Genomic DNA, 19,710 nt, shown 5'->3' with positions numbered 1-19,710 from the left:
CTTCCGACTTGCCATATCAAAACCGTTCATGGTTACGTCTGAATGCTTTGGTAATGCTCTGTTTGAATTTCTTAATTCGAAAACGAAATCTATCGACTCAACTAAGAAGATGGAGGAGGGGGGGAGTTAACGACAACGAGTTCTATTAATTATTTTGGTTTGATTTTTCTTTTTGGTGGTGACGATTGCAGCACGTCATACTCGATTATCCTTCAGGGTGGTGGTAGTTATGCTTCCTCCACATGTACGCTTTCTTAGCACTGCTATAGGAGCGACCGCACGGTGTCATTTAGTACACCAGCACGGACTCCATAGTTATTGTATCTCATTTGCCACCGGAGCTACTGCTTCCGCCGTTGCCTTGTGAGGCGGCCACGGTCAAAGCGGACGCTCCTGTCGTCGCTTGTTGCTGCTCACCGGCTCCACTGCCGTTGCTGCTCACGCTGGAGATATTTTTTCTGGCCAATCGAGATCTGCAATCAATAGATACATTATTAGTTACTAGTCTTGAGCAAGCTAGTGCAAAAAAGCTTCGAGTTCCCCACCTGATCTGGCCAGCTAACAGTGGATTGATGGCGTACAACCAATCATGCACCTCCTTGTCGCCGAGCGTTTGCAACAGATATCCTCGATGCTTGGTGACGACGCTATAAAAAGGATCAATTTACATTAGAAAAAAAAATCATAACATCACACCATTAATCGCTTCCCTTTACCTGAACGTATTAGGGACCTTCACCATCGCCGCCTGGTCCTCGCTGCACTCCACCTGCGCTGTGGCCAGATTCAAGACGGCCCGTTCGACCGGATCCTTGTCGGAGCGGAAGATGAAAACGTACGGTCGCCGCACGGTGACCCACCGTTTCTTCCAGCCAGAACCACCGTGCTCAAGGACGTTCAGGTAACCCTTGCGGGCCACCACCGGGCTGACACGGATCTCCTCCAGTTCCGGCACGTACAGCCGCAGCGAAAGCTCCTGTGTTTGTGGAGCTGGTGCCGGTGCCTCCCAGCCATTCGGTACATCAACCCGCTCCGGCGAGCACAGCTCGATCGAGTTGCTGGAGATGTAGCTCGCATTCATGTCAGCACATCCCTCATCACCCGGGGAGGCATCGGTAGCCGACGTTCCGGAACCGTTGCCATCGCTGCCAAGCTCCTTGCACCCGATGCGTCCTTGAATCAGCTTTACACATTTCCAGACCAGCTCCGTTTCGCGTACCGACAAATCACGCTCCGGCAGGGTCGGGGTCTGCTGATCCTTGACGGGTGTTTGCGGAGACGGCGGGATGACCATGTGCACCGGTGATGCACTAGCCCGCTGGGCCAAGTTGCACACGTCCTTTTCGGTCTTGGTGGTCGGGTTTGGCGTCGTGTCCATTCCGAGCCGTTCACGCAGCAGCAACAAATGTCTAACCCGGCCGACTTCTTCCAATCGCGTGAGCTTCTCTAGCTCCCACTGATGGTCGAAGATTAGAGAGTCTCCACGCGGACGCCAGCCGTGCAAGTTCTCTTCTCCACGGACATACGTCGAGCTGGTGTCCAACACACGGCGCTGACGACGTTGAACGCCTGATAGCAGAGGAAGGAATAAATCATTCAATGTTGGATTAAATATTTTGCATCATTTTTAACTAACAAATAAACAAGCGTTTTTAAAGCCGTTGCAAATTATAGCAAACGATATCAAACAACACAGCAAACAAAATTGTTTCAAAATGCGCAATGAGCAAGTGCAAACCATAGGATGCGTTCAAGTAATCTTCAAATCACTGCAAACCTCACAAACTTAGAACAGTGAAATGCAATCTACTAAGTATGGAAATGGCCTAAGTTTTAACGCATTGCTTCCGTGCACAAAATTGAAAGCGTTTTCCAAAAGTGAAACCAATAGTATTAAATTCAAATGCTACCGAAATGATACAAGCGGTTCATCTCTCTACACACTAGCACAGTTCTACCTGGACTACCTGCTTCAGAAGCTCTTCTCAGCGAAAGTTCATAAACACCCGACAGACGGTTCGCTTCCGGGTTGCGATATTGGCCAGAGAACAGATGCTTAAGCGAGCGCGGTCCAGTGCGTGCGTCACGGCCGTATATGATCATGCTAAGATCCTTGGTGATGATCGCCGGGCGAGCGCAGTTTTCAAGCTACGAGATAAGAGAATCCAGCGTACATTAGTTTCATCAACATGCGTAGGTATCGCAGAACCTTACCTCGAGATAAGCGCTTAGCGTAATGTAGATCTGTTCGCCCGTTTGTGTGACGCGGTTGAGCAATGCCGAGTTGTGCAGACTCGAGTCCCAGGCAGCCTCAAAGCGGAAGAACGAACGATCGTCCCCGGGAACCTCCAGCACCTCGCCAGGGAACAATCCGAGTGACAGGACGCACGAGTCCGAATCCTCATCATCAGCCGGTTCTGGTTGGTTGCGAATGCGTCCCACGACCAGCTCGCGAATGTCCTTCCACTTCACTTCCGGTGTTGGTTCGTGCACGATCGTTATGCGAATACGCCGCTGGATGCCCTGATGCAACAGGAACAGCCCACGGCATGGGAGATCATCGCTGTGGTCGACGACTGCCGGAACGTACTCGCCGTTCGGGGCCAGCTCACAAATTTCGAACCAAACCAGCACATCGTGCTTGGCGAGAACCGTCGAAGATGGTGGACACGGTAGCGGACCAAACTTCGGACTGCGCACCGGTTGGCTGATCGGAATGCTCGGTGGCAGCATACGTCGTGGCGGGGGCCTCGTTATCTGACAGTCCTGCTTGGCGTCCTTATGCAACGGGTGATGCTGGTAGTGACCGAATACCTTAAAGACGATCGGTTGCGTCTTCAGATATTCGATGAAGGATTTCGTGACCGGAACTGTGATCTGTAAGGAAATAAATACGCGTGATAAGTTATATGTTACCCAACATTTACTCAGACAATGAGGATAAGATTTATACATACATTTTGTACGTGATAGAATCCAAGCGGAGCTCCTGATCCAGAGTTCTTTACCGGTTCCGTTGAGAATGCCTCCTCATGTCGATGCAAAAAGCTGCAATGTGGAAATGAAACGCACGGTTTTAGATCCTTGGATTGGCTTGGACACAATGCGATAAACTTACTTAAACTGACAGAATATGTCGGCGTATTCAGCCGCAATTCCTGTGGCCTGCAACACGGTGACACGGAAGGTGAACTCCTTGCCCGGTTGCAAATGATCGCCCGGTTCCTGATCGTTTGATTCGTGCAGCTCCGAGGCAACACTAGAGTCACCACGACCCGAATCCGCATCTTCCTGCTCCAATTCCTCTAGCTTCGTACCCAGCTCGTTGCCACCCTCAATGTACTTTTCGTCCTTATCCGGAATGGTGCGTATTTTCGGCACCTTATGCTGTCCATTCTGTTCCTCGTCAAAAAGAATGCGAGCAGACTGTTTGACTCCGTTGCTGAAGTCGGCATTTTCCTCATCCATTACTGGTTGCACGGCGACACGAAGATATCCGCGAACGTCTCCGCGCTCGTTTACGATCGCCACCTTGTGCACCAACGGAACCGGATACAACAAGTTGCTCAAGTATACAAACGATCTGTAAAACATGCAAGTAAATGTAGTATAATACACACCTAACACGTGGGTGATTTATTATGCTTACCTGCCGACCATTCGGAACCACGGGAAACGATCATAGAACGGATCACCACCAGTCAAACTTTCCACGTTATAGTCAGGAGATGTTGGGCTCAGCTCAGCCTCATTGTGGTACATTTCACGCATCAGCTCAAGACGTTGCCTAAAATTAGATAAAAACTCCTCAATCAGTTCTCTTGTTACTTCGTCTATTTGGTGCGGTAGAACAAACATAGGATAGTATAATAGGCATAATTGCAATGCCAATACTTTGGATATATATATAAACTTTTTTTGAATATGTTAAATATATACGTATAATTTACAACATATTATTTAATAATAGTTTTATAGTATAACATATTGTTAAAGTTTACTGACACTATTGATTAAATATATTATGCGATAAATCTTAACCTTAAGGCAAACTTAATGGAAACGAAGCCATTAATTAGATGAAAAAACAATATTCAATTCTATTTTGTCACAGTAGATAAATTATTTCTCCAGCCGAATCCTCAAAGGCTTTTTTATGACGATGTGTATTATGTTCAACCTATATGAAAGCTCGTGTGAAAAATCTTGCATGCATAGCAATTGTACACAGTTGGTAGTAGCAATAATATCGTTCCAATCAAACCAGTGGCAAAATAATAATAACAAGCCATTCTGCATTACATTTTTGAAGCATTTTCCAAGCAACATTGCAACGATATTCAGTTGCACGCCACGATAGAGGTACGACTCCACAACGTATGAAGCGAACACCGTTTTCCTCATCAAAGCAGATAAGCAGGTAAGCAGCGAAAGAAGTTGATACTTGGCAACTTCACGTGGTGATGTTTTGTTCAATTGCACTACGATCATAGCTCAAATTAAACAGCAGCTTCTATTGGGCCAGGTTGGGAAATCGATAAGAATTCCGCACAAAAATTACAGCACATCTATTGCCCACCGATCACGAGTATCATGCTGAGGTGTTTCTGCTAACCTAGAAGGCATCAGATTCGCCAGGGTTAGCCTTGCGCCTGCTTTCCCTGAACCGACGGTGCCACCGGACCCGGCAGAAGCACCATCGTAGATAACCGATGGTGGCGAAGGTGATGATGAAGCGCCACAGGAAGCGGATGACGAGGAGGACGAAACCGAAGCAGTTGGCGATACCAGGCAACTGTTGCCATCGCAGCCGGGCGTCAGTGCAGCCTGGTCACTCGTATGCTGATCCTGCTGCTTGCCAACCGACACGGGTGGACGGGCAAACGGCTGGTACTGGGTGCCGGTATATTCCGGGGTGTGCTCACCACTGGACAGCTCGAGCACGAAGCTCATCAGTTCCGGGGATGTGTCGGTGGTGTTATAGATCTGTCGCATCAGCTCCAACCGATACCTATACCGAGGCGGACAGGGATGACGAAGTACCCCAATCGCACGGTCAACAAATTTGGGGTTGCATCAAATGCAGAATTGAAAAACAGTCGCATAAGCGCATGTAACCGGTTTTACATGACCGAATGTTATGGAGTCAGTTACCGGCAAGCAATAGTAATGTACGAATTGATTTCAATAACAGCAAGAAAGAAAGATAGAGAAAAGATAACATTAAACAACAACGCACAAACAATCCAATGCTGCATTGGCAACGGGAAAATACAAAATGTTACTGGAACAAATTTGGGCAGCGGCAGTGAGTGAAAACAAAACAAAATGCAGATCGAATGCAGCTCATTTAAAACCAGCTCAAAATTTTGAAATGAAACAAAAAAGGGCTAGCAATTGCAGTTAAATTCACGTTAGCAAAAATGTTATAAATGACGGTAAAATGTGCAACCTTCCCGTGGTAAAAATGTAGCAATACGTTGTTTCGACTCACGGCCATGGACGCGGTTGAAAGACGATGTCGAGAAACAATATTCAACTAAGCTGGCATCCAAAAAGATCAAAAGAGGCTAATATGTAAGATGAAGTTTGCAATGTATCGTGTTTGTGCCTTTGAGGATGTCTTTTTTATAACAATTGTAAACGAACATTACGCTTGCTGTTTGTATTCGCTCAAAACCATCGTTTGAATCTTCGAATCAATTTTTACGAAACAAAATCAATCGCACTGAAGCGACAAATGGCGGGAAGCTTTAGTTTCCAATTCTACGTCACTTACCGCAATTTCTCCAAGCTCCAGTAATGGGTAGCTCCGTTCTTCGTATCGGTCACCTCAACCGCCACGGTGGTTCGTGGTATTGGCGATTGACCAAAATCATCTTCCTGGCCACCGTTTGTAAGGGCACCCACCGCAGGTGACGGTGTCAACTCCGGTGGCAACGGCGAATACAGAGTGTCCGTGAGAAGAGTAAATTGAAATTGAACCTAAGGATATTGAGAAAAAAAAAGATAAATATATTCAAACGTAGTTAAAAGTTGTGTGGAAAAAAATCAAAAAACTTTGCCAGTTAGCTTCATCCTTATTGTCTTCTTACCTTTTTCTTCAATTCAACCGAAATTGCGTTCGCTTCCTTGAGGAAGATAGCATTGCCCCACAAGTCATCACGAAGCGACGTGAACTGGTGGTAGCGCCACTTGCGGAACGCCCATGCTGCTAAACCGGCTTCGCGTGCTGTCCAGCAGGATTCAAACAGTGGGTTGACTGTGATTTGAATTTAAAACAAAATAACAATCACTCTTTTTTCTTCATAATTAAAAGGGTTTTTCTTGGTGTGATTTTTACCAAAGATATCCTCTTCCTGATGGAAATCTTCGGGGCTATAGCTGCTGTACATCGACATGGTCATCGATTGTTCCTCGACTTGCTTCTGCAAAGCATCGATTCTGGCCTCGTAGGTCTGGAGAATGAACCCAAAAGAGGTTAGTTGGGGGGAAAGAGCGGAAAACATAGTTCCATTACGGTACCTTACGCTGCTCCTCGAATTCCTGATCAGCCGCGCGTTTCTCGCGCTTATACTGCTCTTCCAGCGCCAGCAAACGCTTTTCCATCTCCGCCTTCAGATCGATACCCTGTTTCTCCAGCAACTCGCACTGGGCAAAGTTCCAATCGGCGATCTCGCCACTGTTTCCGGGCGTTTCGCATACATCGACTTCCTTATTTTTCTCGCGCTTCTCTCGCGCCTGTTCCGGATGAGTGAACCGGAACACGTGGTTCCGTCCGAGGATGACACGTGAACCAGTTTGCAGCACCTCCGGATCGATGACCTTGCGGCCGTTGACGTACACCAGCGCATCCTTGTGGGGTACTAATGTAACCACTCCATCTTTGTTCTCGAAAACGCAATGCTCCTTCAGGATATGCGAACCGGACAGCTGGATATCCTGCGGTACATTCGCTTCCGATGTGCCGAGACGTGTGAGTCCTGTCGAAATGTAATCAAACACAATCACAATAAAGGATCTACTTCACCATAGACCGTGTGGAAACGCAAAATAAGTACGCACCGTCCTTAATGTAGTACAGCAAACACTCGGACAAAGTTGGATCCTCGTTGAGGTTCACCAAGTGGGGCGATTTTTTCGGCGAGAACACACCCACCGTGATACCGTCTTCCTTTACCGCTACTCCCATCTCGGCAAAGACGGCCTCTCGCTGCACACGGATCTGTTCCGTACGCTTAAGCTTCTCCTCCCAGGTTTCGTTCAGCTCAGCGATCAACTTTTCGCTCGCCTGCAGCTGATCAACAGCCATCTCTGTACTGGAACCGGTGCGCTTTCGGTTCCGGTTCGGCGAGTGGATCTTTTTCTCACCATCTTCGCCCTCTTCGGTGATGACCACACCACCGCTCGACTCGGTCTTGTCGGACTTGATGAGACATTCGTCCTCTGGAAAGAAAAGCGTCGACGACAGTCAATAAACCATGTTTCTGGGGGAAAAACTCACGCGTCAAAGACTCGTGCCTATTGAGTGGATTTTCAAATAGTGGAGAGTGTGTTTTACTGAAAGTTGCATCTTTACTAATCCGCGCGAACTGCGCAGTGATTTGCAAAGTACAGGCGACTGATACACGGAGTGGAGCATGATTTTTGTTGTTGTTCGAAAACATTGTTTTCGTATACTGGCAACGAGGTTTACCAATATTGATTTTGATATTTCAATGCATTTTCTTTTCATTTTTAGTTAGTGCCACTTTTGATGTAACAATTCAATCTCACACTCGATCAGAAGACGCAATTACAAAGCTAAGCCTATACAAACAACATGTTAGCGAACGAACATTCATAATGGGGAAAAATCGCTATACACAGTAGCGGTTTTGGGTTGAACAAACGCTCACGTGTGTTTTAGCACGCGCTAAGATTCGAATTATGCCGAACTGAATGTTTAACTGAACATTATAATTTTGACGCTTATATTTTGCAGCCCATTTTGTCCAACCCAAGTAGTCGAATGAAGAAACATATTAAAAACATAGATGAACAAACTAAAATCGTAAAAGGTTTACAAATGTTGTATGTTGTTCTCAGTGAGTATATGAACGAGTTTGGACGTGCAAGAGTGATGCAAATTTATGTACACTAAAAGAAAGGCTCACAACATAAATCATAATCAGTTTGCTGAGTGATGGTTGGAAAAGAGGGTTACAGGTTAAAAAGTATTTCATTTTTTACAGAAGCGCAGCTTTGTGCTTCCCGATCAATCGGAGCATATCAAAGCGGGTAAAGGAAGCCACTCGAAATGAGGCTCTCATTTCCATTCCAGTAGCACATTGACCAAGCCCATACATTCGCGCTCTCATTTGCGGTTTCTCCACACACAAAAGATAGTACTCGTTGGAAGCATTACAATACATAGTGCCGAAAGACTTTCACAAGATCATCTCACAAAGCCAGCAAACGATATTAATTAAAAACAGAAACTAAAGCTATGGGCTATGGTTGATGATATACGTGACGGTACGAACAAGAGTGACGCAATAGAAATTTATGAGAACGGAACATGAAATAAAAATCACAATTGAAAGAAAATTAGAAAATACTTGTTACAGTAGGCATGACAGTATCGTAGCATTCGACGGTAGTACTACTTACTATTAGCATCTCGCTTTTCACAAACCACTTTACCGTCCGGTCCTACATGAAAAGTGTATTACAAGTGATTAAAATTCACAGTTCAACACTTTCGAGCTATTGTTTGGAATAGGGTATTGCAAGCTAAGCTTCTTATGCTTAATTATTACGAGCCGTATCGTGTCAAGGTACAGTATGTTATTTTTTTTGTTTTCTTTTTATTCCTTTTTACGGCACTCGTAATCCGAATCAGGATCGATCGAATGAGGGATACAAGCAGGTCGAACAAAAACCTTATGAGCCGGTTTGATTTGAATTTGGAATGAATAAGCATTCGTTTTAGAAATTTTGTCCCAACTAACACCAAATCACACAAAGAACAAGAACTCAAAACTAATGCATAATAACTGGCCGAAATAACGCATTCCAAATATGATTGTTAAGGTATAACCGAACAATATGATGTCTGGAAAGTAGTAGGTGCTGTGATGGGAAATAGGAAATAAAATTTAAACGCCCCTGGTATATGAAATCAAATAGAAACCACCGTTAACAAAATCTCGATAGCAAGTAAACAGTACGTATGGATAATGAAACGTTCTAACAGATATCACGGGAAAGAGGATCGGCTTCGTAATCTCACGAAACGTTCAGCAACGCAGAACACTAGGATATCGGCAAGCATCCCAACATAAAACTTGTGAAAGCGTCCGTGTAATAAAGAACGATCGAACCCACCTTCCTGCACCTCGATGCCTTCTGCCTTGAGCAGCTCGCGCAGCTTTTGTATTTCTTCTTTGAGTTCGCGAATAAGCTTCGCGTTGGCGTCCTCGTTGACGACGGCCTTGCAGACGATCTGTTTCGCACGATCAGCGTATCTGTTGATGAGAGTAGTAACAAATACGAAACGATTTAGCCATCGCATTTCTCGCACAATTTTGCCACACATACCTCAATGTGCTCAATGTTTCATCGTAATTGATATCGGCCGGCGATATCGCGGCAATCATGGCCGTTTTGGAATTGCCTCCAAGATTTTCTCTCAGCAGCCATGTCAGGACCGAGTCACGATAAGGAATAAAGTCTGCTTTCTTTGATTTTTTGTTCTTTGACGCCTACACGTGGGAGAAATTGCAAAATAGAAATAATACACATGTTAGTGAAAAACAGTAACCAGGCCATGACGTGAAATACACTCATACAAACTTCCACATTAATCTCAAACAAAACATCAACTGTTAACAAACTTGTAAAACAAGTAATTTAACATTTTGTTAAACAAAAAACTATATTTCAAGTCAAATTTTGTAAAAAGAAGTAGTTTAACTTAATAAATCACAAGCTTATATAACAAAAAGAGGAATGATTGATAACATTACCAATTTTAAACATAAACACGAGAAAAGAAATCCTTTTCAGAAATGATACTATCTATCATGGGATAAGTCTTTGCATACGTATATGATTTAAATATTATTTCACACGAGCACATCTATTGTAATCATACACTACAAAACACTATAAAATAACAGTGAAACACATAACGGCAAAGGACCGCTATACTTACGGACTGTAGCAATGAGCAGTTCGCGAAGGGTTTATGGAGACGATATCGTAATGATGATGAATATGATTGGGACGATAATTTTCGCCCGCACGAAAGAAGATCGATGAAATGAGAACGAGTAAGATTTGACATGAATCAGTATTTTCTACCGCACATCGAAACGACGAAAGGAATAAAGACAACATAAACAGGGACTGGCGAAACGCGTTCACTAGGATGCAAAATGTAACGCAAAAAGTCTCCACGTTGGCGTGAAGCCCACACACGAATATGAATCCTAAACGTAGAAACGTTCAACTAAACGAGCACACCACTAACAGACGGAAGAGGAAAAAATGGTGATGGAGATACACGGAAAGGTACTTACAATTTCGGCCAGAGCTGAGATAACCTTGCCCAGGGTGGTGAGACTCTTGTTGATGTTGGCGCCCTCCTTGAGCCGGGTACCCTTGGCGCCCGTCGAGTCGGCTCGCTCGGAGCCAGCCAAATCGACCAGGCTAATTTTCGACACCTTTTCCGTCTCGAGGCTAGTCATGCGGTCCTGGCGCTTTTGGGTGAAGAAAATCGTAAACACAGCGTGCGATCTCGAGCTCGTTTCGTTCATGTTAGTCGCCGCCACGGTACTGGGGAGGGGGCGATCAGTACGGAAAGGAAACAAGGGAACCGGTACGTTAGATTAGGTTACGAATTACGAGCATGCAAGTCACTGCTTCATTCATTAGTGCCGAGCCTAATTACCGTGCTTTGTTGCCCTCATCGATCAAATCGTGAATGTCCTGGTAAGATGTGACGGCCAGTTTCGATAGATCCTCGACGTACGGACCAAGCAGGGGATGTTCGCGCACCTTCAGGTTGCCTTTGTTCTTCGGATTCAACAAATCCCGGACGCGTTCGCAGTAGATTTCCATGTAAGACACCTCGACGGAGTACTTCAGATCGTCGCTTTCCGTTTCCTGTATCCGGCGGAACAAATCCTTGCAAATCATCGGTATCACACCCTCCTGGTTTTCCTCCTGCTTGCCCATCATGGTGTACGATTTTCCAGCACCGGTTTGGCCGTACGCGAAGATGCAAACGTTGTAGCCGTCGAACGAATGCTGCAACATTTCCTCGCCTATGTCGGAGTATACCATTGCCTGTGTGGAGAATTCCAGATCGCGCGGCTGTCGGGAACGAACGAAAGGAAGCAAACGATAAATTTCCATCAACACGTCAGTTGGACGGTCGAGATGCTTACATCATGTGACCAGTAGGAATAGTCGTAGTTGAATCGTTTCACCGACTCGCTCGAGCCGGGCGGAACTTTCGGATTTGTGATGCATGTCGTGTTGCCGGCCATTTCGATGATACATTTTGACTCCCGGGCGATTTCCCGGGAGTTGAAGGGTCGCACTCGGACCGCCACCTTCACGGACGACATGACGGCGAGAGGCCCTAGGCCTTTGTTACGGGTTTAGAGCTGTGAGAAAAGATAAAAGAATAAATGGAATTAATATCGAATCAAAGTTAGCCAAAAAAAAACACTGTATCGCACTTCGTATTGAGAAGAATTTTTTGTGTATCCCAAGGAAAGATCTCGATGGAGACGCCTGGTAGTTTTTAAAATCTCAGCGCACTGAATGGAGTGTACAACACATAAAACTCCGATTTGTGTAACGAGATGCAAAACATGGAAAGCATTTTTATTTTTAGATTTTTGAGGTTTCTAACGTACCCACACAAAAAAAAAACGTACCCCAAAAAGTTTTATTCGAAAGCGATAGCCGAAGGGCAAAAAACTCAAGGCGAAAGGAACGAAGATTCTATCGGCAATGTAATCAGTGAAAGGAGAAACTTTTCTACATAGAGATTAACATTAATGGTTGGGAAAGGAACAGAAAACAAAACTTCGGTTAACTAGAAACGCACCGTTATGGGGAAAGAAACCATTCCAACGTTCATTTACACAACTATCGCACGTAATGAAACCTCAACGTTAACACCTCACAAACCGTCGCTCGGATCGGAATATCAAAGCGAAAGCAGAACGACCGTGGTGGCGAAAGTATGCTCAAGTTCAAGTGGAATCGCATTCATTTCGATTACTTTTCACCGCTGGCCATGTCGCTAGAGGATTAAGAAGAGTTTTTTGGGTCAAGAACGGAATTAAAACAAAATTTGTTTGAAGGTAGCGCGTGAGGTAGTTACGGAGGGAATTATTTACCTGACCAACATTAAATCGAAAAAGTGTAGGTAAGAAGCCGTACTACAGTAATTGTGGTGTTAGGTAAGAACATTATTATGCACAATGAGTTTGACGATGGTTGGTTGATTACGTATTTTTCTATTCACAATTGCAATAAAATACGAAGAAATATATCCGAAAGCAGTTCTAAAGATGTGAGATTACTCCTGGCTAGACAGAACATACATTCCAGCCATTTTTAGTTGTGCATTGTGCAGCTAGACTACATGGTTTAGCGTCTCAGACCCATAAATCACACGTTTAATGTTGAGCGTTTGCGAAAAGTGTCCCCAATAAAGCCTTATTGAATTACAGTTGCCCCTAGCAAAGTTTTCTCGCACCAGAACACGAAGCAAAAGGGACTGCTGTAAAATCGAATAATGACTCTTTTCCAAACATTTTCCATTCCCCACACACACACACACATACACTCACTAAACCCCACAAGCCATCGCCCAACGGCACTCTATGAATTATTGCATCCGAAACGGAACAACCAAGCACGATGGTAGCAGGAACGGATTTAATTTCGATCGTACCGCCTCTACCAAAGCCGACAACGACCACATGGGGTGAATTTCCGGTGCCGTTTTTCATAATGTCCTCATTGTCCAGGCGTCGGAGTTCAGATTGGAGAACAAACACAATCGCTGACTGGGCTAGGTCTCTGCAGGGCGTCTCGCCAGCAGGGTAGCTAGTTTCAACACGAAATTAATACCCGGCAAAGGAGACCGATAGCAGAACATGGGACGGTGCCGAGTTTCAAATTAATCACCAACCGAAAATGTGCAGACATGTACTAAGGATTCGATTTAAAAAATATTCGACCAAGGCATACGTAATTGTGATGTAGGAGTGGAGCAAAAAAATGGGATTACAATTGATGGTATCGTACGGATAAAAACTCATTCCGGGTGTTTACTCAGTTAAATAAAGTCAACCTCTTAAATGGTTCCTTTGTTAATGTTGAAACGATCATGAGGAATTTGAACATTAAATTAAGAAAAGCACACCCAAAGGGGGGTTTAAAATTATTCGTTTTCCCTATGATTTCGAACAAATTGTTATATAAAGTTCTGCTGCCCGCTACACCTAGTACTCTTTTTTAATCCACTCAACCTGCACACTTTTAATGATATTTAAGCATTAAAAACCGTAGCAGTAAAATGGAAAGAGGTCGTAAAAGAGCTGCACAAAAACACACTCAAACAGAAATCTCTGCTAAAACCGGAACCCGATAAGATAATTCAACAGCGTAAAGCTATAATACGCCTTCACCCAAGCCGACAGCAACCGGTTGGCCAGAGTTGTTTGTTTCTTGCCGATGTCAGGTAAACCCCCATGAACCCCTAAAGCGAGTTGTCGTGTACGTTTGCCATTTTGTGCAGCACTAGAAGAAGCTTTCGTTCCTAATTAATCATCAGCACGCAATCCAATTTGTTGAATATCGCCCACGCAACCGCACCTCCGATGGAGCGAAAACCTCCGGCTAAACGTAGTCATGGTCAAAGTTTCCGTAACCATCGCGAACGCGCTGTCTCACGCTGCCTGCTGTACGGCGTGAGTTCAATCATCGTAGGTCGGAAAAGCACCATAAACATACTCATAAATGCCAAGAACGACACGTCGTTCGCTAAGGCGGAAAAGTGAGTAAATTATGATTAACAGGGCATCGCACGAGGGACGTTACATCTTGAACAAACACTACGGCAACTAAGTGCACACGCCGCTGAAGTGGTTCGAAGGACGTGAGCTGACGAAAAAAAAACTAGTACCTCCAACGACGTAGTTTTTGTCCACATCATATTATTATTAAGCTTTTCATTCGAACTTTCCATGTTGTTCCACGGGTCAGTTTTTTACGTTGTTGAACACTTTTTTGCATTCGTCTCATTTGCTCCATCTGCATCACATTAGCAGCCTTCGAAAAGGTTTGAACTTGGGCCACAAGGACATCGGTAGGATGCTTGCGAGCTGGAGGTTTTTCCTGCTCTGGCGCCGTCAAAACCGTTCATTACACGCGAGTACGGGCGCCAGATGTCTGCCTGCGACGGCACCCCATAATAGACGGTTGCTTTTACGTTGTATCGCAAAAAAAAATGGAAACAACACGCTATTGGTCGTTTTTCTAAGAAAAAAAATCGTACACTGGCGAAAACTGGAGGCAGTATGGATGTCCGTTTCAACATTTGCCAAACCAGCGTCCGTCGCAATTTCATACTTCCTAGTAGACTTTATTGAAACCAGCATTAGTTTTCTTATTTGGTTAGAATTATATACTTATTTGGTTTCTTATTTGGATGATCTATCTATATCATCGTTTTTAAACTTTTCGTTACTTAGGTTCAACGTTTTGAACAAATTTGGAATCAAATTTGTTATTATTTGGTAACTTTAAAAACAGCTAAGTACAGTGCACATATAATCCTTATCATGGCGCCAGCGCTTACCCTTGCCATTAATCCTAGTAATATACTTTTTGAAACTACTAAATTTGTTGCAGCATTAGCAAACAATCCACCTCGTCTAGTGCATTGCAAAGTGAACAATAAATCCTCCCGTTACACTGCAAAATCGCATTATCATTCCCTCATTACCGCTGACCTGCTGACCTTATAACAAAACACTACAGAGCTGTGGCCTCGTTATAGCACGGACGTACCGCAGCAACACCTTTCGTCCACGGATAATGGCGAGGCAAGGCACGAACCCAACGCTAAAAGCTCCACTCAGAGCGGGCACCATGTGTTAGGAGCGTTTAAGTGAATTTTCCATCCGAATCGCTTCTGTGGAAATACAATCACGCGATAAGCATACCAAGCGGCACGAGAAAGGACCGTGGTCGATTCCACAAACAGTACCAGGGTACGGCGGTACGTACACAAAGAACATTGGATGAATCACCGGCGGATCCGGATCCAATGCAGACGCGACTTCTAGGCGACTTTTCACATCGGAGCCGATTACTACACCTTTCCTCGTCGCTCAAGCGGGTCATATTTCAACCCATACAGGAGCTGGGAAACTGGAGCCAACTGACGATGACTCACACGACTGTTCACATGGTGGTGAATAAATTCCCCACTCGCCTGACTGTGTGCGGTGGATCCTGATCGTCTGTGCTACGCTCCTTCTAAATGGGAAGACTAAGCAGACTTCGACAGTTTCGGTCTGTTCGGAAAAGTGAACAAACAACAACTCACTGGTGGCAAAAGATAGAACCTAGTCCGTGAGACGAACGATGGTTGGAGGTCGATGGTCGATCGTTTGACGAAAAATGAAGCTAAAACAGCAAAACGCTGTGTGAAAGACCGCACCATAATTCGATATTGCTCAATTTCTTCCCACCAGCGGTGTTATATTTCACCGTGAAGATGCTTGCCATTACAGAGGTTGCTGCCCACGATGACGATGGATGTTTGCCCTTCTAATGCTCATCCATTTACGAGGCGCAATAGGGAGAAAATTTGCCAGACAAGAATAATATATTTACTCTTGCGAACATATTTTTATTGCGCTCCTGTGGAACAGCAATTTCGTAGCATATATTTGAAAGCTGTCAGCGGGAAAATTGGTGCCGTTCGATCATGTTTCTGTTGATTTTTACGATACATCAACATGCGTTGGAAGCTAAAATTGAATGTTTGTTGTGGCATTAGATATAAAATATCAATATAAATTGAATTTGTTTTTTATCAACATTCCATATATAATTACTGAATGTCTCATGCACGATTATACAGGTATAAAAAATTCGTATAATAGAAAAAAACCTTTTTATGTTGTGTACATGATAAGTACTTATTGAACAAAAAAGTTCCAATTATAAATCAAACCAAACCGCTGTACTATTCATGATTGGTGTTCAACTGTGTCTGTTTAAACTACTGGTAAATGCATCAAAAATGCATCTAGTCATGCTGCTCCACCATTACGCATGTGTTCTATATTCCTCATTCTTTTCCTCGCTAGCACCCTTACTCACTAACATATGGTTTTTTATGAAATAATACTACCCCTATCAGTCAGTCCGGTCAGTAACCCCTGGTAATCACTGTCATCGATTACCTATACCTAAACTGAAATCCTTTCTGCTGTTATGTTCCTCGACACCAAGGAATTGCTGGTGTATGGCGACCAGCAAAAGGCGAACCGTGCCACCACAACACGAATGTAAATTTTTCAAGGTAACGTACTGCTCTAAAGCACGCACGCTCGTACTAGGCAACTCGCGTTCCGAGCGGACTGTTGGGCGCCTCGCCCTATCGAAAGGCATCAGCTGAAACGAACTGCACAAAACGGAACCCCCCCATCGCATGGAAATGTGAGCCACTAATAGTTTTTCACCCACCCTTCGGGGTGAAATGAACCGGAATGCCAGCGCGTTGCCGCAGGCAGTACAAGTTGCTCTACTTCCTGCCATCGACCGGGCCAGTAGCCTTCCGGCAACGAGGATGACTCATCCAAAAACAAAAAAAAACCGGATGACGGTATGCGCGCTCGATATTCCTGCTCACTTATTTATTCTTATTATTTCGTGTTTATTCTGAGCACCATTTGCGGCACCCGTTCCACACCAGCGCACCTGCTGCATTCCGGCAGGCGGCATTCTTTGTGCCGATCGTTGAAAAAGAGCATCCTCATCCCGTACCCGATGGCTGGAAAAAATCGATACGAGTTTTCCCACCCTTTTCCCGCTGCGGTGTTGCGTTTGCGAGAGATTATCCTCAATGCTCGAACGTCGGTCAGTGCGATATATATATATTTGTGTTGTTGTCTCATTTTCGCTGAACTATTTCTTCTTCTGCTGGTATCCTCAGCATTTCCGCTGGCTCGTTGCGGTTCTCTCGCGTTTGCTCACACCCAAAAGGACACCCCCTCCGATCGATTGGCAGAACTCACGCTCGCATACCGTTTCGGTTCTCACGCGGAAAATACGCTGCTCTACGCGAGGGATAAATCTACATCTACATGATTGTTATGTATGCCTGCTGCTTGGCTCTCGAAGCGATTTGTTTGTTTGTGTATGGCTCGCGCCTATCGCGGAAGCTGATTGAGTGGATAATGCAGATATTCATCGTCCAGCTTCGTGACTTATCCCATGCCAGATGGGACGCGGGCGAAAAAGAATAGCGGCAATCCCCAAGGACCTACTCCGCGTTCGGTGTTTGTTGCCGTTTCGTGGGAAAAAGTAATCACGAACGCAGGCTGCGGCAGAGAGTCCTTGAACCGTGGAGAGCTTCTTGGGGTGTTGTCTCAAGTGCCACCAACGGTGAACGTGCCGTATTTGGGGCCGCCTTTATTTAGTGTCATTCGTCCCATAAATACCTGATAATGTAGGGCGCTTTTAGGAAGGATATTTTGTGCCATCCACTGAGACGAACGACGAATTCAGCAATATACAAACGAACCTCTTTTGCGGGTTTCAGCTGCACATCTCAATACTCTGGTGATGTTCGTTTTAGCAACGATGTTCCCATCGATTTTGCAACGATTTTCCCAACCGCACAAAGCGACTCCCGGGAGATGAAAGATTTTCATCACGGTATCTCAGAAATACATTCGATGTTAAAATAATTAAAAAAAGTAAACCACCACGTATCCTGCCACTAGTCACTCATTCCTACCGAGCACTCACGGTTAGTCGCTCACTGTCCGATAGCAGAAACTACTAATGTCCTTTTCCCTTGTGATTATTTATTTTTTGTATGGGAAAACCAGCCAGTGAGCACAGTTGGTTCGCCTTTCCAACCGTTTGCCAAGAGACACTCTTGTGAGTGTTGTCAAGAGATAGAGAGAGAGAGAAACCAAGAGAGAAACGTGAAAATGAGAGTATGAAATAGAAGTAGAGCGAACGTATATTCGCCAGCGGGAATGGAAGTCGCACTTTGGAATTCACAAAATGGCGCTGCTGATTTTTTCACTTTAGTCACTTTTTTTGCATTCCCACCATTCAATCAATCTTTTTTAATTTTCTATTCGCCTTTGAAGGTGGCGGTTGGTTGGCTGTTTTTCCATCAAATGGATAGTTAGGGATTATGTTGAAGTAGTGCCAAAGAAAAACCCGCTTCAAACGAGGCACAATGTTGGGGCACTTAACAGTACATGGAAGGAAATTAGCACGGGATTGGGAAGTGTGATAAAATTCCTCCATCATAGCAGCATATCCACAACTTAGTCACATTAGTCACAGGCTCTCGCACACGCACACAACCAGCACGGACACGGACTCGAACACACCAACGCATGCCACCAGCGGACATGACCTTTAACAAGTATTCCCCGTGGACGGGTCGATAATTGGGGGATTTCATCATCCCGTTTTCCATATGATTTATGAGACTTTTCCATCACGCCTCTTCCCACACGTTCACTGACCCACCCGGGCTACTCCTCCTTTGGAACATGGTTTTTCCTCTCCCTTTTTGCACTGCCTGCCAAAACCCTGCCCAGTGGGAGGATGGGAAGGATTGACCTCGAACGAGAAAACCCATTTTCTCCGCCCAACCCACGACCGGTGCCCTGTGACGCAGCATGTAACACTTACGGTAAATGGGAGTGAAAATTCACCAATCGATACGACGATTTTCACCAACGAAGCAACGTTTTTCCGATGCCAATTTTTGCCCGTTTAGAGGTGGCCAATTTTATCCTGCTGGTCTAATCACAAAGCCACATCAACACACGCACGCACGCACGCACACATACATCAACACGGGCGCCCACACACACACGTGCGCGCTCACAGGACGATCCACGTGTACCGCCGGTGGGGTGGGTCACAAGCCGTTGAGGCCAGCTTAGAAAATCACCCGTGCCGTGGCGGAATTGATTTTTCCTTCCACTCGGCGTATGTATGGGGCTTTTCTTCCTTTTTCGTATTTTTTTTTCCTTTGCTTTCAACTCCCGCAGCACACGGTTCGGTTCAGGGTTGTTGTTTTGCGCTCCACAGTTCCCGTTCTCAGTCCATGCTGGAAGAAGGCAAGCTTGGAACTGAACCGCGAGCCTGATCGCTCTCGAACGACGGCACCAGGAGGATGCCAATTTGGGTCTCCCATTTTCCGAGCTCTCGTGCGAGCGAGATTACGGCACGGTGGCACTTTTGGACTCCCGTAGGCTTCACATCCCTCCAATTTTTCCATTGAGTGACGCATGCATGCCAACCAACTCGAATCTTGAAGAGAGCCTGCGAGAAAACACCCGTGAGAGAGCATGCGCAGTGGCAGAAAATGGCGCCCCGTGCACGATGCTTTATCGTTATCGATTCCAATGCACAAACGTGACGGTA

General features: G+C 45.1%; 1 protein-coding gene across 1 annotated transcript; it reads right to left on the bottom strand.

Moving 5' to 3' along the window:
• Positions 1 to 325: 325 nt before the first annotated feature.
• Positions 326 to 19,472, bottom strand: LOC128721537 (kinesin-like protein unc-104). The gene is made up of 21 exons (XM_053815299.1): positions 18,970 to 19,472; positions 11,436 to 11,657; positions 10,937 to 11,361; positions 10,566 to 10,821; positions 9,583 to 9,746; positions 9,370 to 9,509; positions 8,653 to 8,694; positions 7,066 to 7,446; positions 6,526 to 6,983; positions 6,344 to 6,458; positions 6,096 to 6,262; positions 5,780 to 5,985; positions 4,616 to 5,011; positions 3,650 to 3,787; positions 3,119 to 3,583; positions 2,958 to 3,048; positions 2,215 to 2,877; positions 1,959 to 2,148; positions 717 to 1,569; positions 546 to 647; positions 326 to 473 (listed from the first exon to the last, which is right to left on the bottom strand). The coding sequence occupies exons 2-21, from the start codon at positions 11,616 to 11,618 to the stop codon at positions 326 to 328; spliced, it is 5,583 nt and encodes a 1,860-aa protein (XP_053671274.1). The 5' UTR covers positions 11,619 to 11,657; positions 18,970 to 19,472.
• Between the last annotated feature and the right edge of the window lie 238 nt (positions 19,473 to 19,710).

Source organism: Anopheles nili, chromosome 2, assembly GCF_943737925.1.
Source record: "Anopheles nili chromosome 2, idAnoNiliSN_F5_01, whole genome shotgun sequence".
Classification (NCBI taxonomy): Eukaryota; Metazoa; Arthropoda; class Insecta; order Diptera; family Culicidae; genus Anopheles; species Anopheles nili.
Note: the sequence above shows the minus strand (reverse complement) of the source record. Positions and strands in the feature narration are given on the sequence as shown.

What these genes read in the sequence shown, in the direction of transcription:
- LOC128721537 (XM_053815299.1), bottom strand. Translation starts at nt 11,618, where the DNA reads ATGTCGTCCGTGAAGGTGGCGGTCCGAGTGCGACCCTTCAACTCCCGG. An exon ending in CGGTTGAATTGAAGAAAAAG is followed by an intron (nt 5,986 to 6,095) that starts GTAAGAAGACAA and finishes CAATATCCTTAG; the next exon opens with GTTCAATTTCAATTTACTCT. An exon ending in CTGTTAGCTGGCCAGATCAG is followed by an intron (nt 474 to 545) that starts GTGGGGAACTCG and finishes TATTGATTGCAG; the next exon opens with ATCTCGATTGGCCAGAAAAA.